Here is a 24,138-nt window from a genome sequence, read left to right as displayed (position 1 = left end):
TATTACTGTGAATCCTTCTTCTCTATCCATGGAAGCAGTCACTTATTGTAATAAGTAAGTAGATTACTAAAACATGACCTCCCTTTAGGTCATGTTTTAGTCCATGCTGTTCATCAAAGATAATACCACTGTTGTCAACCCAACTCTGGATCCTAGTTCTCACAAGCTTCTCCAACAACTTAACTACAACACCTGACACACAGATAGGCCTATAGTTTGATGCTTGAGTTCTATCACCTCCTTTATGAAATTGCACAATCTTGCCCTCCTTCTACTCCTTATAAACTTGACCTGGTGCAAGACTCGTATTAAAAAAAATGTCAAGGTCGGTGTCAACTCCCTGGCACATTCCTTCAGAATACATGGTGATATATTATGAAGTCAAACAGCCTTATTTACATCTAGTTTGCTGAACTCCCCATACACCTCTTGCACTCCCTCTTCCTTTTTATCCATTCTATCCTCATGAAACATTCTTGTTTAATCATTTGCCAAGTGTAAGCAAACAAAGTTATTATTATTATTATTATTGCATGTACATCTCCATGAAGTCCTAAAAGTCATCGTAGAAGACCCAAACCATCAACACAGCATTTTTCATACCTCTCTTGAATCCATTAACAGACAAAGCATGCACAACTGACTCAGGCAACCCATTCCATTCATTCATTCATCACTCTCCAAGCAGAAAACCTAGTTCTCATGCCCTTACTAACCACACGCTTACCTAACTTCCAGGGATGACCTCTTGTTCTGCTCTCACTAGCCAAATGCTGAAACATTTCTCCTGCATCAGTCCTATAAAATCCTTTAACTTAAATGTTTCTATCACTAACTTCTGCAGTCTACAATCCCTCAATCTATCCTCATAGGGAGCATTCCACAGATTATTCACCATCTTGGTCACTCACCTCTGGATCCTGTCCAACATTTTCTCATCCCCCCCAAGAAACCCACGTCACCAGAATTGAGCATAGTAATTCAGATGTGGTCGTATCAAGGCTTTATAAAGAGGAATGATAACTCCCTTATCTCTGCTTGTTTGTGTGTTCTTCAGTGACCTAGTAATTCTGTGAGCTACCTTGGTTATTTTAACAATATGTCCTCTAAACTTCAACTCTCTGTTTACTACTACTACTCTTAAATCTCTGACTTCATCAGTTTGCTGGGGTATAGTTCCCTCACTGTAGTATACACATAATCTTTGTATGTGATACATAATTGTAATCTGTGTCTGTGGTATTATTATTATTATTATTATTATTATTATTATTATGGGCAACTCCAATGAGTCCATAGACTTATTGAGGGAGGCCCTAACATCATGTCAAGAACAACTATTCGACATTCACACAGTATCTATCATACTTTGCCTTGAACTCATTTACAGTCATGGCCCACAACAGACTCTGGCAGCTTATTCCACTCATTCACCACTCTCCAAGTAAAAAACCTACCTCTGCTAAACACCCTTGCTAAATACACTCTTTCCCAGCTTCCATGTATGGCCCCCTAGTCCTCCCACCACCACCAGTCTTATTCTCAAAAATATCTTCTGAATTAATCTTATAGAAACCCTTCAGTAATTTGAATGTCTCAATCGTATCACCCCTTTTCTACCTATCAACCAATTTCTGCAACCCACAAATCTTCAAGCTGTTCTCATAAGGTTTATTCCATAGACCTGCTATCATCTTGGTCACTCGTCTCTGGATCCTCTCCACCTCCTACCCATCCAGAAGAATCCCTGGCACCAATATCTGGGCACAGTAGTCTAGATGGAGTCTTATCAAGGCTCGATACAGAGGAACAATAACCTGTTTGTCTCTGCTTGTTAAAGTATTTTTCAGCAACCAAGTGAAACATGGTTGTTGAAATATACAAAGATTAGAGTTTGTAATCTTTATATCCCAAAATGCATAACTTTTCCACATTCCACATAACTTTGCACTCTTCCTCCTATCCACTAGACTCTGTAAATTGCATCTTCTCAACCTTTCCTCATATACCACATTACAGACATCAGAAGCTACCTTAGTGTCAATCGCATGGACCCTTTCCAAAATTTCTTCATCCTTTTTGAAAATCAAATCTGTGCACAGATTTGGTCACCTGGTTTTCAAGGGGGGTGACAAAATCTGTGCACAGTAGTCCATGCGTGGCCAAATACAGAGCCTTATACAATAGAATAATAATTGTCATCCACATTGTTCCCAGAATTTGTTGGGTTCTCCTCACAATTTTGGCAATGTGTCCTATAAATTTTAGATCCTGATCTACTATCACCCCAAGCTCTCTTATTTCCTTCACCTCCTACACCATATCCCCACCAAGCATAAATCCTACATCCCATCTTTGTTTCCCAAATTTTAAAAACCTTACATTTTGCAATGTTGAACTGGTATCCCCATTCCTGTGCTCATTCACTCAATCTATTCAAGTTTTCTTGTAAGGCCACAATGTCTTCTCTACTCTTCATAGTTTGTCCCAACTTTGCATCATCTGCAAAGAACTGAATATTCCCATCCAAATCTTTGCCAATATCATTAACATACAGGTCTCTATGTGTGTGTGTGTGTCTCTCTCTCTCTCTCTCTCTCTCTCTCTGTCCAATGAAGCTATCGGCTTATTGTAATAAGTAAGTAGATTACTAAAACATGTCCTCCCTTTATCTTTAAAGGTACCTGGAGCATGACTATAAATATTAAATTACACATTAACCGTTCTACCTTTACTGGTAGATACATTCACCAAAAGTCTGCTCATCAAACCTCTCAAAAAATTAGTGTCCTCTAAATCTTTAATCAAGTCCTTAATTATTAGAGCACATAAGGTGGGCTCCTCTCCCTCAAGCTTACAACAAGAATTTCTCGCTATCAAAAGTTAAAGGAATTTAATGATTACAATCCTAATCAATTCCAGCAGATAATTGACTACTATATTTCAACACTTCAGGATTCTTCAACAGACTGCAGGGTTCTGGCATCTCGGAACTGAATGGTAGAATTTTGAAGTATCATTTCATTCCAACATATTTTCCAATCAACAAAATTTCTCATCTGTTTCCATCTACAAAAGACAAACTGGTACCTCTATCATTAACTGGCGTTTACCATATACTGTGGGAATGTAATCTAACATATTTGGACAAACAGACCATTCTGTAGAATAAATAATTAATGAACATCAGTATTATATCGAATACATGAAACCTCAAAAGTCTGGTTGGGCACAACATGGTATTGACACTAAACACAATATCCAGTGGGATAAAGCTCATCTTCTCCGTAGATGCAGGTTTAAATATGAATGCCTTGTCAAAGAAAGTTGTGAAGCCCTTTTACATCGGCCAAATCTGAATCTGAATGATTGTCTCTCTCTCTCTCTCTCTCTCTCTCTCTCCCCCAAAAGTTTTCTAGATTCTTATTTTATGTAACCATCAAAAATAGCTTTTAATAATATTATTTATTAATATTAATTTCTAGCACATGGCAACAGTTTTTAATTGGTAGAGTAAACCACTGACTGCTGTATGTACCTTGTATTTGCGTTTCTTTGATTTGCTTGTTTCTAAGTGCTGATAATGTACTGTTATTTTTAGTATGAAATATCTGAACTTTCATTTCATCAAAGTTAATTACTGTAGTTATTGTGTAATTTATTATTTATGTCGTCCCTTTAGCAAATCCATGCTGTCCATCAAAGATATACCATTGTTGTCAACCCAATTCCAGATCTGGGTTCTCACCAGCTTCTCCAACACCTTAACTACAACATCTGACACACAGATAGTGTGTGTCAGATGTTGTAGCCAAGGCATTTCTTGGCACATTCCTCCAAAATACATGGTGAGATATTATCAAAGTCTCACAGCTTTATGAACATTAAGTTTGCCCATATACCATAGATATATCAGTCTCCTCCTCATCATCAACTGCTCTCAAACTCTCCATGATGTCACATTCACAAGAATGAATGACCTTTATGAACTGCTCAGAAAGAACTCCCTAGGATTATTTTTTTTTGGCTTCATTAGCTAATTGCTGCTCATACTTCACTTTTGCTACCCTTACCAACCAAGTCAGCCTCCTTGCTTGTTCTTTATAATCCTCATGGAATTGATTAAGGCCACTCCTCTTATGCTGCCTCCATAATGCCTTTTTTCATCTGTATCACATGCTTAATCTCTTCATTCACCCATTTCACACCTACCTTATTTTATTTAATCTTCCGATGTTTGTCAACATCCAAGTAGTCCTTTAAGCTATTTTACCAACTTTTGATCTGAACTTCAACTGTCTGTCAACCAAATTGATAAATTTGGTTGACAGCCTAGCCTTATCAATTTCCTGTAATTCAGTACCATCGATATAATACACAGTATTTAATTTTTTCAATCTTTAAAATGTAAGGTTAAGTACATAACCTTACATTTTGCAACATTAAATTAATGACAATCATCCTTGTTCCACAATGTTAATTTATTTAAATCATCCTGCTGGATATCTCCATGAAGATATTGTGCAAGATGCATCATCATCAACAAACATCATCTTCCCCTTAAATCATTCCCTTTCTCATTAATATACAAATTAAAAAGTTAATATACAAATTAAATAAAAAAAGTTAATATACAAATTAAAAAGTGGCCTTGGTACAGAGACTTCAGGCGCTCCACTAGTCACCTTTCTTCTCCTAGATTCCATTCTACTGCATGCATAGTGTCTGTTACCCAGCCCACATATATCAGTTGAACTGAAAACCTCAAAAAAAAAAAAACAAGAGGTCTGAAGCCAAAAAAAAAAGTTGTGAGAATAATCAAGAGAATGAATGTAGGCAAATAATCATTTACTCCAATTACATAATGGGAGTTCATGGAAATGCTACAAAAAATTGTTTCCCTAGTGCAAAAATGAATAATATTGGCAATGTTGTCAGAATGCAGAAAGGGAAGGTGAAAGAATTGATTGTTTTGGCTGGAACCAGTGACCTGACAGGTGAGAAGTATTGTATGAGGGAGGTTGAAAGAAGCAAAAAAGAAGAGCAAAAGGGTGACAGTTGTAAGTCTGCTGCTACACTATGATAGAGGCAGAATGAGAATGAGAGGAGTGATGATATCAATACACAGTTTGTACCGAAGGAATGATCTATAGTTTATGGATGTATGACCTGAGTTTGATAGATGTAAAGATTTGTACAATGCTGATGGACTACACTTCAATTGATTCAAAATTACATGTCTGGAGAGAGCTTTGCTCATTGAGAGTGTGGAATCATAAAGCCAAGAAAACTAAAGCAATTAGGTTGGATGCAGATGAGAGTGTGTGTCTGAAGGCATCCATGAAGTGAATTAGCGTGTGAATGGACAAAAAATGTGGAATCTGGTCTCTCAGTTAACAATATCAAATGGGAGTAGTTAATTCAGGATGCAAAGGTTGTTGGAGGACCTAAGAGGATGCTGCAGTTTCTATGTACTGATACTAGAAGCATCAGGAATAATAATAATAATAATTATTATTATTCAGGCCTCCATGGAGTCAAAAGACTTATCGTGGGAGGTCCTTCCTAGGAAACACAGTCTATCATACCGCTCCTTACATACTGTTCAACCACCCTCCATGCAAAGAAACCACTCCTCGCTCTTCTTGCTCAGTTTCCTTCCGTAACTTCCAAGGAATTTTTGGCATTGTTGGTGCAACCTTGCCAAAAGTTATAGGTATCAGTGAGACTTAGCTAACAGCAGATGACATAGTTACAGGGATAGAATGTGATGTATTTATTATTTTCAGCAAGGATAGAGTAGACAGGACAGAGGTTGGGGTACTTCTGATGAATTGTAGCCAACAAGAGTAGGAGTTTGTCAGACAGATGACAGTTCTTTTGAATCAATATGATGTGAGACTGAAGACAATAGGACAAAATATAAAACTAGTTGCTGCAATTGGCCAGTGGGTGCTAGGAACGATAAGGAAGACATCCATCACCATCTTTTTACAATGAGTGCAAGTCAAGTAATTATTACAGAGGACTTCAATTTCAGGGACATAAGTTGGAAGGAGGAAAGATCACATAGTAGGATGAAACAGGATTTATACACTTGTGGAGTGATAATTACTTGAAGCAGAATGTGATGCAGGGGACTCAAGGTATGAGAGTGTTGGCTCTTGTTGTAGGGTCGAAAGACCTGTCAATAACTATGGCATTGCCTCCAATTGAGGAAAGTGATCATGTGATCTTTGGAGGTAGCAAAACGTGGCAATTCCAGTTAAGAAAGGATATATGTGGAACTACAAGACAGGTGATTATGATATACTTAGGAGGCAGCTTGAAACAGTACAGAAACAGCTATTAAGATCTGCAAGGGAAGGATGTTCACAGTACATGGGGATAGTTAAGGGTATCTTAAGGAAGCAGTATCACACTGTATATCCAAGGTCAGGAGGGTAAATCAGGTACGAGTTAGATGTAGAAGTATCAATAAGCATGAGATGCAAACAAAGAAAATGTTTTGGAAGGTAAATAAGGAGAAAGGTGACCAGCTAACTCATGAGCAGTACAAAGATCAGGCAAGAAAGGTGACCATCATGGTAAGGAAAGCAAAATCAGATTATGAGAAAAAAAATAGGCGAACAGGTGAAAGGAAATCCCAAAGAGATATTTCAATATGTGGCAAGTAGGAAAAAGAATGACTATGGAATAACTTTAATGAGAGCAGATTGTAGAGAGGTGAAAAAACCGGATGAAACTGTTGAGCTAGAGTGATCATTTTGCAAGGGAATATCATCCAAGTGAACATATTGTTATGACAGGGACTGATGTGAGAACAGAGGTTGAAGAATTGGAGGGAGGTATTGCAGAATCTGAATGCAAATGTAGCTGTGGGATTGGATGAGATGCTGTGCTCAGGTTGTCTGGTCACCCAAGGTTTCTTGGAGATGAGGAAGTGGTGGAGAGGATCCAGAGGTGAGTGATCTGTGGAGTTGGTTGATAGGTGAAAAAGAAGGGATATGACGGAAAAATTTAAGTTACTTAAAGGATTTTATATGATTAATGCAAGGGAAATGTTTCAACACTTGGCTAGTGTGTGGAAGTTGGGTGAGAGTGTGGTTAGCAAGGGCATGAATCTTAAAGATATACTATGTAGTGTCTGAAAATTAAAATTTACAGCCCTGTGCCTCAAAAAAAAAAAAATGTCCTGTATAGTTTGCAGTACTGCATGCAGGGAAAGCAAAAGTTCTATATTCAGTAATAATTTTGTAAACATTAGATACTAGAATTAAATTGATCCAACATATTTGTTACTACCTATCATTGTCATGACAGAGTATAAATCATTGCCTTTTCCTTTTCCTATGTGACATCTGACTCAACATTAGTAGGTATAGTTGAGGTATTACATATTACATGCAGGAGACATCTTTTATTGCTCTTTTTTTTTTTGTTGAAAAATTACTGTCCAAACAAACACTCACACCTCTTGATGTGGCCCCACAAGGAATTGTCACATGTGCCAAGATCTGGGCTGCCTGTTGACTATTGCAATTGCAGTGGTGATGGTAGTGGAACTGTTCGAGATCCTTGACTAATCCAACACTCAGGAAATACGTTGTTCAGAAATTTTCACGTAATTAATGCATAATGTACAAGCATTATGGCCATATTGCACATTCTCTTGTACATCATATTGTACATTCTTCACTGAATAGTAACACTTTACTATGGGATGGCAGGATTGTGAATCCATTTGATATCTCTATCTTGATCTGTGAATTTATTGTTTTGCCAGCAATCTATTCAAAAAATCTCTCATGCAATACAAAATGGTCATAAAATACTGAGCTCTCTAGGTCTGTTTCTTGTAAATGTCTTATGTGAGCGAGAGATCATTTCTTCATAATCATCATGGCATACATCACATTATCCAATGAAACTATCCATGGATCATGGATAATGGTATCAGTTAACAACTGCTCTTTCATGACAGCATTATTCCTTTTCTCAGTATATTCCTGTGAATGCAATCTCCAAATTCATTCCAATGTTCCACCAGAATTGTTTCAATGGCCTCAACAATAACAAGAAAATAACAAAATAAAATAAAACATATTTAATATAAGCAATCATTTCAATTCTTGTACTTTTATCTCAGGGTGTAGAAACTGTAACACCAATCCTATATGCAGAAAAGTTTTAAAAACTGATTTTAAATTTTGTTGGTTCACTAGAAACATTATGTATCTAGTATCTCACAATGTACATCATACTTTCTTCTCAGATGTGTATAATGCCATGCATTATGGGTAGTATTGCATTATCATTATTATTACTATTACTATTATTATTATTATTATTATCATTATCCATGGAGTCAGAGACTCATTGAGGGAGGTACTCTATTGCACACAATGCTCATCCAACTGTGCCTTAAACTGATTCAATGTGTCTACATTCACAACACACTCAGACAATGCATTCCATTCACCAACCACTCTCCATGCAAAGAACCTGCTCCTCATTCCTCTGCTCACACTCTCCTTATATATTTTCCAGTGATGGCCTCTTGTTTTATTCCACTCTCCTATTCCACGAAAAATCTCCTCTATGTCAACCTGATAACAACCCATGACTAGCTTATGTGTCTCAATCATATCCTCTTCCTCCTCCTATTCATGAGGCTTTGCAAAATTTTGAATCTTCTCTGGATCCTTTTTAACATATCCTCTTCACCATGAAAACCCAGTGACCAAACCTGTGCACTGTAATCCATATGAGACCTGATCAAGGGCTTATACAATGGCATCATAACCTCTTTGTTTCTGCATATCAGGGTCCTCCACAGCATTGCCATTATCAGATGTGATGTCTTCTCAAGTTGTGCAATGTGGCCCCTGAATTTTAGGTCCTTGTCTGCTACCACTACCAGAGCTCTCATCTCTTCTATCTCCTTTACAGTTTCCTCACCAAGTATATGCTTTGTATCCCGTTGTAGCTTACCAAATTTCAAAACCTTACACTTGGCAACATTGAACTGACAGTTCCACTTACCTACCTATTCATGCAATCTATTCAAGTCCTCCTGTAAGGCCATAACATTTGCTTGACTCAGCATTGCTCTTCCCAATTTTGTATCATCTGCAAACAGCTGCATATCACTAGTTGAACCAATCCCAATATCATTAATATACAAATTGAACAACAATGGTCCCAGAACCTACCCCTGTAGCACACCAATGGTGACCTTCCTCTTTTGGGATACTGCATCCCCATACAACTTTCTGATACTTATCTGTAGCATAATCATCATCATGCATCATAGCATTATGATTATTCTACTTATGTATAAACTTAAATTTAATTATTATCATTCTTTCCTTTCCAGAAAAAAAAATTGCTGCAATGATTCACTAAAAACTGGGATTTATTTGGGCATGGATAACTAGAAAGCTAATAAAACTAGTGATCCCAGATACTCTGGAAAAAAATACGGGACACTTATGACTGTGGGCGAAAGTTTAGTATGCACCTCCATCACATATGCCAGTCTTATAAAATGATTCTAACTTTCCAAGAGTGTGTGCGTGGTAAGGTTCTGAGCCAATATCATGGCACACGCCAAAATGTCAATGCACACTGTTCTAACGAACTTATCATTATTGCAGTGTTAGCATCACTCACCTTGAGAAAATAACGTGTCTACAGTTCCCTGTAATGACAGAGAGTGATGTTTGTTATAGAATAGAAATTGTAACTGGGTTACAATTTCTATTCTAGTTCAAGTTCAAATTCTAGTTCAATTTCTATTCTAATTCTTACAATTTCTATAGAGTTCAAGACTGTTATTCAGTCTTGAACTCTAAAATACAGGACAAAAAGCTGTCCTGAAGAGTTTTCTCGGGACAACGAGACTCATTAGCCAAAAACGGGACGATCGATATTTTATGGGACGAATAGGATCCCTAAATAAAACCCACTAGTTTTGTTACTAAAATTTGTGGCTTCTAGTTAAAAAATACATTAAAAATGAATGCAATAAAAACAAACATAAACTATAACATTTCAAAAACAAACTACCTAGGAACCATTAGAATATAAACTGTCTGTGTATAATATAAACTGATGAAAACCATGTGGAACATGGTTTTCATCAGTTTATATTGTACAGTTTATATCAGTTTATATTGTAGTTTATGTTTGCCTTTATTGCATTTATATTTATGTATTTTTTACCCAGAAGAAGCCATAAGTTTTAGTGGCAAAACTAGTAGATTTCATTAGCTTTGTGGTTATCCTTGACCAAATAAGACTTAGTTTTTATCTAATGATGCTCATTGGTCAAAAGACTCTGTATCCAATATGATACAATGATTGTCACTTTGCATCTTACTCATTCTGTTTCTTAACTCTCAGTTGCTTTTTTTTTCCCCTATGTTACAGATCTTTTAATCAAATATTTGTTAAATAATTTCTATTTTTGTAAAAGTTAAACATGCACAGTTTTTCTGATACATGATGAAAGTATAACATAATTTTTTAAATATTTTAGATCATTTTGGGAACTATGGTGTCTTACTATATGAAACTTAATGAACGATATGATCTTGAAATTGTAGGAGATATACCTACAGGGTAAGTAGTAAAATAAAATGTAATTTTTCTATATTTCCCTTTTTTCAGTTTTTGCTAATAATTACATCATAGACCAGTAATTTTCACTTATAAATGAGACAACTATCTCAGACAGTATGTGAAGGAGGGCATATGAAGAGCGAGAGTTTTAGATCTGATCATTTCTTTAGAGGATGTCATTGTGAAGGAGGGTTGCACTTTTCACCAGTTGGTGAAAGTGATCATTAAGTGATCACCATGGTTGTGGCTAGCCATATGAGGACTTCTGTGAAGGAAGGATATATGTGTGGAAGTACAAGGCTTGTCATAATGACAAGCTTATGAGGCAGCTTGGAGCTATAGCATGGAATGAGGAGTTGAGCAGTAAGGAAATAACTGCTGCTTGTTAACTGACAGAGAAATACACAGCAGTATCGATGAATGCATTCTGAAAGTGAAAAGGCTGAATAAGGTAGGTGTAAAATGTATGAATAAGGGGATTAAGCATGAAATCTGGAAAAAGAAAGCACTTTTGAGGCAGTACAAGATGAATAATGGTAATAATGAGTTACATAAAGAGTATGAAGACCAAGCCAGGAAAGTGATTCAGTTAGTAAGGTCAACAAAAGTGCAGTATGAGTAGAAATGACTAGCAAATCAGGCAAAGAAAAATCCTATATTGTTTTTTAAAAATTTGGCAAGTAGAAGGAAGGATGAACGATTATGGTAAGATGATGTTAATGGATGGAAATGGTAACACCTGAGGTATTCAGTGATCAGTTTATAAGGTTATTTCATGCTCATCAAGGTGAAATCATGAGAAACTTAAATGTAAAGGACATAAGAGAGGATGGCCTAATTGTGAGTGAGCAGGAAGTATTTAAGGAAATAAATAGCATTGATGTGAATAAGGCAATAGGATTTGATGATGTATCACGATGCGTCTTAAGGGAATGTTCCAGGAAATATGCAATAACATATCTGTTTAATAAGAGTCTTGCAACAGCACAGGTTCCAAAGGAGTGGAAAGAAAGTAAAATCATATAATGCATAAGTTTTAAAAGAGGTATACTATGAGTAGACATATCAATACAAAATTAATAACGGAAAACTCATGTACAAAGATTATTTAATAGTATAATTTTCACCTGTGTGTCACAGGCATCTTCAGTACATTTTAAGCTCAAATTAAACAATAACTGACAATTCCAAAAAGCACCACCTAAGTAGCTGGTGTAAGATAACTAAAAAGGTCAATACATTTCCTAACAAAAAAGTCAATAAATAATCTTTGTATATGAGTTTTCCGTTATTAATTTTGTAACATATTGCATAATCTGCATATCTGGATTTGTGGTGAAGGTACTAGAAAGAGAGAGATTGTTGAGAACTAGAATGCAGAAATGGGTTAATAACAACAGTATTCTCTGTGCTTATAAGCATGGGCTAGTTAAAGACATCATGTTTTTTTAACTTTCTCATGTACTATAACTAGGTGACAAATGTCTTGGACAAGGGAGATGCATATACAGTGGTATACTTAGTTTTTGCAAAAGCTTTTAATAGACTGCCACAAAACAAAGTTGTTAAATAAATTGAAATAGATGGGATTATATAACAGACTTCTGAGTTGAATCAGTGACTGGCTGTCAGATAGGTATCAGAATGTTGAATATGGCGGTGCAGTATCCTGAAAGAGGAAAGTCACTAGTGGTGTGCTGCATGGGTCATTGTTAGAATCATTGTTCAGTACATATATTAATGATAATGGGACAGATTTAATTAGTAATATGCAGAGTCAAGCAAATGTTATTGCCTTTCAGGAGAACTTGAATAGATTGCATGAATAGGTAGATAAGTGGAACTATCAGTTCAATGTTGCAAAGTGCAAGGTTTTGAGATTTGGTAAGCAACAATGGGATGCAAAATATACATTTGGTTGAGAAACATTAAAAGAAGTAGAGGAGATGAGAGAAGAGGATCCTGACTTGCAGAAATACAAGGGTGGTCTGAAAGGTTCTCGCCTAACAATGAAAAAATCAATTTATAATTTCAAAATTATTTTTATTTTTCAACATAATCTCCCCTTAAGACTAATACATTTATTCCAGCGATACTCTAGTGCCATTATCTTGTCCCTGTAGTGGTTCTCAGTAAGATCTGAAAAATACCCCTCTACAGCTGCAATTACCTCTTGATTCAAAGAAAAACACTGACCAGCGAGGAAGAGTTTTAGTTTTGGGAAGAAAGTTAGAGGGAGCCAAATCTGAGGAATAGGGTGGATGTTCCAACCCTTCATAGTGCAGATCCCTTAATTTTCCCATTATCAAAACACTTTTTTGGGCAGGTGCATTGTGCTGATGAAAGATGATTTTTTTCTTCTGCAAACTGGGTCTTTTCTCGTGAATTTTTTCAAGACAATTAATAAACAAAATGCCTTTAGCATCACAAAACACCGATGCTATGACCTTTCCTGCTGATGGAACTGACTTTCTCTTCTTTGGCTCTGAACAACTGGCTTCTGTACACTGTTTTTACTGCTGTTTGAATTCTGGTGTGTAATGGTAAATCCAAGTTTCATCCATAGTAATAAATCAACACACAAAATCAGTTTTATTCTTGTTAAAACACTCCAAGCACTATTCAGAGATTTTCATGCTAGTGCATTTTTGATCTGCTATGAGCAAGCGTGACACACATCTTGCACATTGTTTTACCCAGTTATTGTTTTACCCTTTTCAAGATAATAAATAAACAAAATGCCTTTAGCTTCCCAAAACACTGATGGCATGACCTTTCCTGCTGATGGAACTGACTTTGCCTTCTTTGATGCTGAACAACTGGCTTCTGTCCACTGCTTTCACTGCTGTTTGGATTCTGGTGTGTAATAATAAATCCAAATCTCATCCATAGTAATAAATCAACACACAAAATTGTTTTTTTCTTGTTAAAACACTCCAAGCACTGTTCAGAGATTTTCATGCAAGTATGTTTTTGATCTGCTATAAGCAAGTGCAGCACACATCTTGCGCAAAGCTTTTTCATTTGCAATTCTTCATGCAAAATATATCCTACACATTCTTTTCAAATGCCTATGGTCTCAGTCTCTGCAATTTCATGCACTTTGACTCACCGGTCATCCAATACCATATCATGCACTTGATCAATGATTTCTGGTGTTCTTTATACTTTTTTGGATGTCCTTCACGTGGTTCATTTTCAAGGCTGTTATTACGACTACGTTTAAACTTGACAGCCCATTTCTTAATTGTCGAAAATGAAGGAGAAGAGTGCTCATAAACTTTTATGAACTTTGAATGAATTTCTTTTGGCATTAAACCTTCTTTTACAAAGAATTTTATAACGGCACCATACTCCATTTTATCCATTTCAAGGGATACAGACAACACTTTTGCTTCAGACAGCTGTATAAAACAAACTACTTGATAGAATGACCTGCAATTTCACATCGATGCTTATGACAGATGTACCAACATAGAAAAAAACTTGCTGATAGTGTTGCCATCTATGGTCGAGGCCAAAAACTTTTCAGACCACCCTCGTATATGTTTTCATTTTATTTTATTAATTTATTTACATATATATCCCATTCCATCTTTCCTTTGTGTTATTATTCTCAGTGGCCGTTCATGTACAATGTAACTTGGCTTCTTAGAAATTTACTAATGATAGGACATTTAATCGTATCTGTATTATATGCTAATATCTGTAAATTATGTGTTCTTCTGAGTTTGCTTGTTTTGTGGAATGAAAAATGAGTTTATAGGAAATAAAACTGCTGCCTGCATATGAGACCGGCTTACTTTCAGTTGAAAAGCCCAATAAAAGTTCTTCTCATACTAGATGGATTTGAACCCCTGTCTTTCCAGCCAAAGGGCATTGTCAGTACCAACTAAACTATAGATTCGCCTTTCTGCAAGTATTTTTGCAAGTCAGGATCCTCTTCTCTCATCTCCTCTACTTCTTTTAATGTTTCTCAACCAAATGTATATTTTGCATCCCATTGTTGCTTACCAAATCTCAAAACCTTGCACTTTGCAACATTGAACTGATAGTTCCACTTATCTACCTATTCATGCAATCTGTTCCTGTACAGGGTCTACAGTGATACTGTTGGACTTTGCAAAGGCCTTTGATGGGATACCAGATAAAATTCTAATTAGTAAACTGCAGCATATGGCAATGGATATAGGGTTGGTGAGATGGATAGGAGGGTGGTTGATGGAGAGATAACAGAGAGTAGTTTATTCAGGAGTAGAGTCCAAATGAAGGCCTGTGACTAGTGGTGTGCTGCAGAGTTCTGTTCTTGGACTGCTACTGTTTAATTTGTTCATTAACAATATAGGAAAGGATCTGAAATGAACTGTTCAGTTATTTGCCGATGATGCAAAGTTGGGTAAAACAATAGTTAATACAGATGATGTCAAAATTTTGCAGGATGATTTGGATAGATTGGCAGACTGGGCAAAAAAGAATTGATGTCATTTTAATGTGGAAAAGTGTAAGGTTATGCATTTTGGCGTGAAAAGATTACCAGCTGTGTACCACAATGTGGAAAAATTACAGGAAATTGAAAGAGCCAGAGACTTGGGGGTGCTAGTGGATAGGGAGTAAAAGTTTAGGAGGGACATAGCAAAAGTGGCTAAAGCAGCTCAGATCACTTGGTTACTGAAGAATACTTTGACAAGCAGGTTATTGTTCCTCACCCATCTTGACTACTTCATGCAGATCTGGGTGCCAGGGTTTCTTGGTGATGAGAAGGAGATGGAGAGGATCCAGAGGCTAGTGACCAAGATGGTAGCATGTCTATGGAATGAACCTCATGGGAACAGGTTGAAGATTTGTGGGTACAGAAACTGGTTGATAGGAGGAAAAGGGGGTTTTTACAAGATTAATTCAGAGGAAATTTTTTCAGAACAGGTGTGTTGGTGGGAGAACTAGGGCCATCCATGGAAACTGAGTAAGAGTGTAGTTAACAAGAGTGTTGGAGAGTATTGAATGAGTGGAATAGGTTGCCAGAGTCTATTGTGGGTGCCATGACTGTGAATGAGTTCAAAGCAAAGTATGATAGATACTGCGCAAATATTGGATAGTTCTTAACATAATGTTTAGGGCCTCCCTTGTTGAGTCTAAGGACTCCTTCGAGTTGCCAATAATAATAATAATAATAATAATATATAATGTTGGTTTGTATGTCTAATTAAGCTGAAATAAACAGAAAAAATATAGTTATTTTATCTAAATTTATTTCAGCCACATTCCAAAATAATGGTGACAAAAGAATTATTACCAGACTTTTATTCAATCCACAACCACACTATGAAATTGATAATAGTGAAATTAGAGAATATGACTTGCTTCTACATCCTGCATTACAACCATGTTAGCAAAAATTCCCAAGATGAACAAAATCAAAACTATCCCTTTAACCAAACTATGATGCTTGCTTCTGTTTTCCTTCTTTTGGTTTCTGATGAAACCAAAACATGAAAGAGAAACAATTAAATACAAGTTTAATGGATTTTATGTTTCATCTCAATCAGAGAGACATCATCAGGGATGATGTCTCTCTGATTGAGAGAGACATCATCCCTGATGATATCTCTCTCAATCATGATCACACAAAACAATAAGTGGAAAAAATTAGACTAAAAGCCTGAACTCCTGTAAGGGACACCCTCTATGGATTCTGTTGTCCATTTTTGGCTGTTGCACAGGAGATCTAAATATTAAAGTTTCCCAAATCTTGGGAAGTTTAACACAACCATATTTATTATGATTAGGTTTTTACAGAACTGCCTTTTACAGGATACCTACACCTATAAAGTAATTAGTTATAACACTACAAAAACACAAATTAAACACAACTGAAGCAGGCAAAATAGCCGTAATTATAATAATAATAACAAATTAAACAATTAAATAAGCTGCTTGATAAAATTGTTAGTTGGGATCAAAATACTTTTGACAAGTTGCACGCTCATTTTGGAAGAACTTCTTGTTTATATGGTCTCCCAAAAATTCATAAAGAAGGTTATCCAGTAAGACCTATCATCAATTGTATTGACTCTCCCACCTATAGAATCACTAAATTTCTGTCACATTTATTAACTGCCGTACTGGACAATCCAGACCATTTATCAAGAATTCCACACATTTTCTTGAGAAAATCAAAGATATTCAAATAGAAGAGTCGGATTTGGTAGTCAGCTTTGACTTATTATTTATTATATGATGATTAGCCTCCTGATATTGCAAGGATTTTTGAATTTGTTATAGAATCGGGATATTTCAGCTGGAAAAACAAGATGTATAGACAGGTTAAAGGCACTGCCATGGGTAACCCTCTGTCTCTCTCCACTTTTGGCAAACTATTTTTTGAACCATCTGGAAGATACCTTGTTCTCATCCATTCATCCCCAACCCTCTCATTTGTTTCATTATTTTGATTATCATTTTGCTGTTTGGCCCCATTCTGAAAATGAACTTGCAACTTTCCTACAACTGATCAATAGCTTTATTCCATGCATTCAATTCACCATGGAAAAAGAAAAGGGCTGGTAGTTTACCATTTTTAGACATTCTTCTTATGTGTACATTCTCCAGTAATCAACCAGTGTTTATTAGCACTGGTTGATTACCGGAGGCTAACTTTTCAACCAGTGTTGAAATCAAAAACCAGTGTTTGATTTCAACCAGTGTTTATCAAAAACCTACCTTTACTGGCATATGCATTCATCAAAAGTCTGCTCATCATACCTCTCAAAAATTTGGTGTTATCAAGTCTTTAATTAATAGAGCACATAACGTTTGCTCCTCTCCCTCAAGCTTACAACAAGAACTTCTCACTATCAAAACTTTAATGGAATTTAATGGTTACAACCCTTATCAAATCCAGCAGATAATTGACTCCATATTCCAACACCTCATGTTTCTTCAACAGACCACAGGGTTCTACCCCTTATATTTCTGGTATCTCTGAACCTATGGGTACAATTTTGAAGAAGTTTCATCTTATTTCTACATATTGTCCTATCAACAGAATTTCTTATCTGTTGCCATCTTCAAAAGACAAACTGTCACCTCTATCATTAGCTGGTGTTTACCAGATACCTTGTGAATGTAATTTAACAACTTTGGGCAGACAGGCCATTCTGTGGAAAAAATAATTAATGAACATCAATATTATATTGAATACATGAAATCTCGAAAGTCTGGTCTGGTCTGGCATAACATAGTATTGACACTAAACAGTATTTGGTGCGATGAAGCTCATCTTCTCCATAGAAGCAGTTTTAAATATGAACACCTTTTCAAAGAAAGTTGTGAAGCCCTTTTATATCAGCCAAATCTGAATTGGAATCATTGTCTCTCTCTCTCTCTCTCTCTCTCTCCCCCTCCCAAAAGTTTGGGAGATTCTTATTTTATGTGACCATCAAAAATAGTTTTATTGTTTATTAATATATTAATTTCTAGCACACGGCAACCATTTTTAATTGGTAAACTGATTGTTGTAGTATTTTGTATTCCGATTTCTTTGATTTGCTTGTTTCTATGCACTGATGATGTACTGTTATTTTCAGTATGAAATATCTGTACTTTCATTTCATTAAAATTAATTACTGTGGTTATTGTGTAATTTGTTGTTTAAGATTAGGTTGGCTTTTCAAATCTGCTGCTGATTCTAAACAAAATCGTTCACGTTTGCATTTGTTGCAGTGCAGAATAGTAGCTTTTTCTACTTGTGCAAGACATCCAAGGCATGATCAGCTACACCTGACTAAGTAGTGATGCTACTGCCTTCCCCTCTTTTGAGTTAACCAGATAGTTAGCTAAATATATAATCCACTTACTGGTCATACTTCATTTTATATTGAAAATTCCACTCATTTCAAATCTTTAATCAGAAATGTAGTTTTAAATAATAATGAAATCATGATAATCTTTGATGCCAGCTCTTTATTTGCCAATATCCTCCTTTCTGACATTTGAGCTTTATTGAAAACTGACCCCCCCCCTCCTCCCCAATATCATTGATCTTTTCAATTTTGCTATCTGTTCTGGCTACTTCACTTGGAAGGCAACCATGCATAAACAGATAGAGGTGACAACTGTGATATCCTAATCTAGTTAATTTCTATATGGAACATTTTGAGAAACATCTCCTTGATACTGCCATTCTCAAATATTCTATCTAGCTAATAAATAAATGAATGAATGACTATATAAATATAGCTGCAGTTCCTGGAAGAAATTTTGCCTAACTGTTCCATTCGATTGATCATATATATTTTTTATTATTATTATTATGTGACACCTCCATGGAGTCCAAAGACTCATCAAGGGAGGACATCTACTCTATAACTCTGTCTCCACCATTCAAAATCCACCAACTACAACTAACCGCAACTACACAAATGACATCTACCGCTCATCATCGCAAGCACTAGCATTTCCACAGACAATCACAAACATCCATGCTCATGGCGGGATTTGAACCCACAGCCTTTTGGCTGGAGAGCAGATACACTAACCACTCTGCCAACCAGGCCTTAATGGTATTTCCAGTCTGGTGTCAAGATTATCCCTTCTACATCCCTTTGGATATTACAGAATGATCCAAGGAAGATGGGAAGAATAAGAACAACTACTATTCCAACCCTGTTAAATTTCAAAAGCTCCAATAAGAAAGACGTGAATATATTTCTTGGAGAAACAAAAACCTGATATTATGGTGTAGCATAATTTTCCATACAGCTTCTTGTTTAACTGGCCTATGGAATCCTTGTACATTTAAGGAAGCAATGCAAAAGGGAGATATCATGATTAGTGAAGTGTCACTGGTAAGTCTTTAACTTCTACATTTTGGATGAACCTAATGAGGTCTTCAGTCTGTGAAGGAGCAACTGTGTCAACTATTTCTTTTAAATTCAAAAACTATCTAGTAGATGCAACATCTAAATGTATTCCAAGGGTGAGAAGGTTAAATAAGGTAGGTGTGAAATGGATGAATAAAGAGATTAAGCATAACCAATTCCATGTGAAGGTAGCTAAAGACAGGTATGAACAGAAGTTAGCTAATGAAGCCAAAAAGAATCCTAAGGAGTTCTTTCGATATGTAACCAAAAAGAAAGAATGATTATGGAAGGATGACATTGTTAGGAGAAAATTGTATAAAGACAGTTGTTGCGGAATATGTGGTGGAGATACTTAATGAGCAGTTCATAAAGGTCTTTCAATCTTGTGAATGTGACTATATGGAGAGATTGACAGCAGTAGATGATGGGGAGGAGAGACTGATTGTAAGTAATCAAGAGGTGTTTGGGGAGTTGAGTAAACTAGATGTTAATAAGGCTGTGAGACTTGATATTATATCACCACGTATTTTGAAGGAATGTGCCAGGGAGTTGATTCCAGCTTGGACATATTTTTTTAATACAAGTCTTGCACTGGGCCAAGTGTTCCGAAGGAGTGGAAGGAGGGCAAGATTACGCCACTTCATAAAGGAGAGAGGTGATTGAACTCAAGCATCAAACTATAAGCCTGTCTGTGTGTCAGGTGTTGTAGTTAAATTGTTGGAGAAGCTTTTGAGAACTAGATCCAAAATTGCGTTGACAACAATGGTATTATCTTTGATGAACAGCATGGACTAAAACATGACCTAAAGGGAGGTCATGTTTTAGTAATCTACTTACTTATTACAATAAGGTGACTGCTTCCATGGATAGAGAAGAAGGATTCACAGTAATATACTTGAAATTTGCCAAGGCTTTTGATAGATTAACCCATTATAAGTTGATAGTTAAACTAGAGTGGATGGGGTTAGATATTATATTGGTGCACTGGATTGGAGACTGGCTATCCGATAAGTATTAACAAGTCGTGTATGGGGGAGCAATATCCTGGAAAAGGAAAGTTACTTTTCCTGGATATCGCTGTTTTAGTGCCATTGCTGTTTAACTTGTATATTAATGATATTTGTGAAGATTTGGATGGAGATATTTAATTGTTTGCAGATGATGCAAAATTGGGACGAACCATGAAGAGTGGAGAAGATGTTGTGGCCTTACAAGAAGACTTTGAATAAATTGAGTGATTGGGCACAGGAATGGGGATGTGAGTTCAGTGTTGCAAAATATAAGGTTTTAAAATTTGAAAAACAAAAATAGGATGCAGAATTTATGCTTGGTGAGGATATATTGTCAGAGGTGGAGGAAATAAGAGATCTGGGTGTGATGGTGGATAAGGATCTGAAATTTAGGGGACACATAACCAAAATTGTGAAGACAACACAAAGACTTCTGGGAATGATGCGGAGGACATTGACTTATAGAAGTAGGGAGATTCTTGTTCCATTGTATTTGATTAGGCCACACATGGAATATTGTGCCCAGATTTGGTCACCTGGTTTTTAGAAGGATGAAGAGATGTTGGAAAGGGTCCAGAGGTGACTGACTAAGGTAGTTTCTAACCTCTGGAATGTCGAGTATGAGGAAAGATTGAGAAGATGCAACTTGCAGAGTCTGGTGGACAGGAGGAAGAGGGGAGATATGGTGGAGACCTACAAGTTATTAAGGGGTTGTTATAGGATCAATGCTGGAGAGGTTCTACAAAAAATAGTGGGAGATCAGTGGAGAACAAGAGGTCATTCCTGGAAACTATAAAGAGGGTGTGAGTAGGAAAGTGAGAAGCAGATTTTTTTTTTATGCAGAGTTGTGAATGATTTGAATGTCTTGCCTGAGAGTGTGGTGTCTGCAGAGAATTTGAGTGTGTTTAAAGTGGTAGGATGAGCTGTGTGTATAATAAAAGGACCACCTAGATGAGTCTTTGACTCCTTGGGGATCTTGGGTAATAATAATAATAGTAATAAATCCTTTTTCAAGTTTTTTACAGTTACCTGCCATTATTTCAATTTCACAGCTACTGTTCTTGATTTCTAAGTTAGTTATTTTCTTTTTGTGTAGATGGTAATCATACTAAGTAAACTTTGCATCAGTAAACTTTATTATTTTTTCTTTTATTGTATGTTTATCTTTACCTTTATCAGCATGAGATGGTTCCTCATAGTCCATAAACTCCTGTGAGTCTGAGGTGTGGATCAAATGACAATACACGACCCTCTCCAACTTTACACTTTTTTATCATTTCTTCCCCTTTTAGATTTTGTTCCTTTTTTTAGTTTGTCTTTTATTTTTCTTCTTTTATTTTGTTTATCTCTTTGATGATCTTGTCTGGATATATTAAGTTCTTTTGGATGTAATATTTCGGCCTGTGACTAGTGGTGTGCTGCAGGGTTCTGTTTTTGGATCACTACCGTTTAATTTGTTCATTAATGATATAGGGAAGGATTAAGAGGAATGGTTCATTTGTTTGCTGATGATGGAAAGTTGGGTAGGGCAATAGTGAATGCAGAAGATGTCAAAATCTTGCAGGATGATTTGGATAGATTGCAGGTCTGGCTAAGGAAAATGGATGTCAATTTAATATGACAAAATGTAAGGTTATGCATTTTGGGGTGAAAAGATTAGCAGCAGTATACCACATTGGTGGAACTGTACTCCAGGAGATTAATGAAGCCAGGGACTTGGGAGTGTTGGTGGATAGGGAGATGAAGTTTAGGTGGCACATTGCAAAAGTGGCTAGATCAGCTCATCAAATCACTTGGTTGCTGAAGAATACTTTGACAAGCAGAGATAAGCAAGTTATTGTTTCTCTGTACTGAGCCTTGATAAGACCTCATCTCGACTACTGTGCCCAGATTTGGTCACCTTGGTTTCTTCTTGATGTGGAGGAGGTTGTGAGGATCCATTGGCAAGTGACCAAGATGATAGCAGGTCTATGGAATGAACCTTATGAGAACAGGTTGAAGATTTGTGGGTTGCAGAAATTGGTTGATAGGCAGAAAAGAGGAGATATGATTGAGACATTCAAATTGCTGAAGGGTTTCAATAGGATTAATTCAGAGGATATTTTTGAGATCAGGACTGGTGGGAGGACTAGGGGACATCTATGGATGCTGGGCAAGAGTGTGGTTAGTAAGGGTGTTAGAGTTGGGTTCTTTACTTTTAGAGTTGTAAATGGGTGGAATAAGCTGCCATTGTCTGTTGTGGGTACTATGACAGTGAATGAGTTCAAGGCAAGGTATGATAGATACTGTGAGAATGTCGAATAGTTGTGTGGACATGATGTTTAGGGCCTCTCTCGATGAGTCTTAGGACTCCTTGGAGTCGCCCGTACTAATAATTATATTTCATTTTCTGTTTCCTCTCTGATTTCTCCTTGTATAACAATTTTATTTGTTTGCATTTTGTTTGGTATCTGTTCAGTTGTTATACTACATTCATTATTGTTAATCAGTGGTTAAAATCAGCCGGTGCCCTCTTGGGGCCCAGGCCCAGAACTTTTTTTGCATCGGACCTGGAACATTTTTCTGTTTTGTGACTTTTCTCCCTTTATGGTAATTAAGCCTAACACGAAACAGACAGCAATGGCAGGTTATTAAGACATGCATATGATTGGTGTGGTATTAACAAAAGATCGTGCGATGGAAAGATAAAAGCAAGCCGAAAATTGAGTTGAAATGCTAACTCTCCTGAACCGAATTCCAATAATATGTGAAACTGTCATACATCATTCATTATATATATATATATTTCTTATTTTTAACACGTTTACGGATTTTAGCATGTTTTGTTGAAACATGGCCTTTGCACCACTTTCAAACCTCATGTCAAGCTGGCAACTCTGATCCGCTCGCCTAAGGATAAACTTCACCCTTTAGCACACCCAGGAGTGGCAGAATTAGCTGTGTTCTCCTACCAGGATCTTGGCTGACTAGCCATCAGTCATGCTTGTAGCATGTTGAGCACAGTTAAGCCTGGGATGGATTTCCGTTGTGGGCTGGCACCCTATGACATGGTCAAAAACCCTGATGGAACTGATATAGATGGCAGTGACAATATTTCAGTGAAGTGCGGAGGGCCATACCCAGGAAGTCTTAGTATCATGCCTCCACGTGGACCCTCTCTGGGAAATATGGTGTCGTAGTGAGCCATGGCAAAGTTGATACTAAGCAAAGAGCTGGAGAAAGCTATAAAGTGCATCTCCCAAGATGTTATGTGGCCAGCATGGAAGATGTTAGGACTGCAATAACATCTGCTGTTTCATCATTGGCAGAAGAATTCATATATCAACGGCAATGTGAAACAACTGGCAGGCGGAAGATTCTGAATACAGATCAATGGCTGACAGAGCGAGCCAAGTTAGCTGGCTATTGCAGACGTTGGAACCTCTGCAACGTCCCAAGCTGTAAATAGTTACAGGGAAGAAGACACTGAAACTGTGATTAAAACGAGTGCTGCAAGTGCACTCTATGATGATGTTAACTTAAATCCGAAAGGAAGGTTGGCATCTGATATTCCTCATTTGAAAACAAGAAAGAGTCTTGAAAATTGGAACTTGGAACGTGAGAACATTATATAAACTAGGGAATTTTGACAACCTTATACAGGA

The 24,138-nt window shown here is 36.6% G+C and overlaps 1 protein-coding gene across 2 annotated transcripts in view; it reads left to right on the top strand.

The window, feature by feature from the left end:
- The window catches only part of LOC150109241 (prestin-like), a 399,320-nt gene that overhangs the window by 199,094 nt on the left and 176,088 nt on the right, over window positions 1-24,138 (top strand). For both annotated transcript variants that reach the window (XM_090406615.1, XM_090406623.1), the window contains one exon: window positions 10,544-10,626. In XM_090406615.1, the coding sequence (XP_090262741.1) occupies window positions 10,544-10,626 (83 nt within the window). The remainder of the gene's footprint in view (window positions 1-10,543; window positions 10,627-24,138) is intronic.

Source organism: Typopeltis vanoorti, chromosome 2 (genome assembly GCF_054136105.1).
Source record: "Typopeltis vanoorti isolate ZY-2024b chromosome 2, IOZ_Tvanoo_1.0, whole genome shotgun sequence".
Lineage (NCBI taxonomy): Eukaryota > Metazoa > Arthropoda > Arachnida > Uropygi > Thelyphonidae > Typopeltis > Typopeltis vanoorti.
This window is presented reverse-complemented; position numbering and strand designations above follow the sequence as displayed.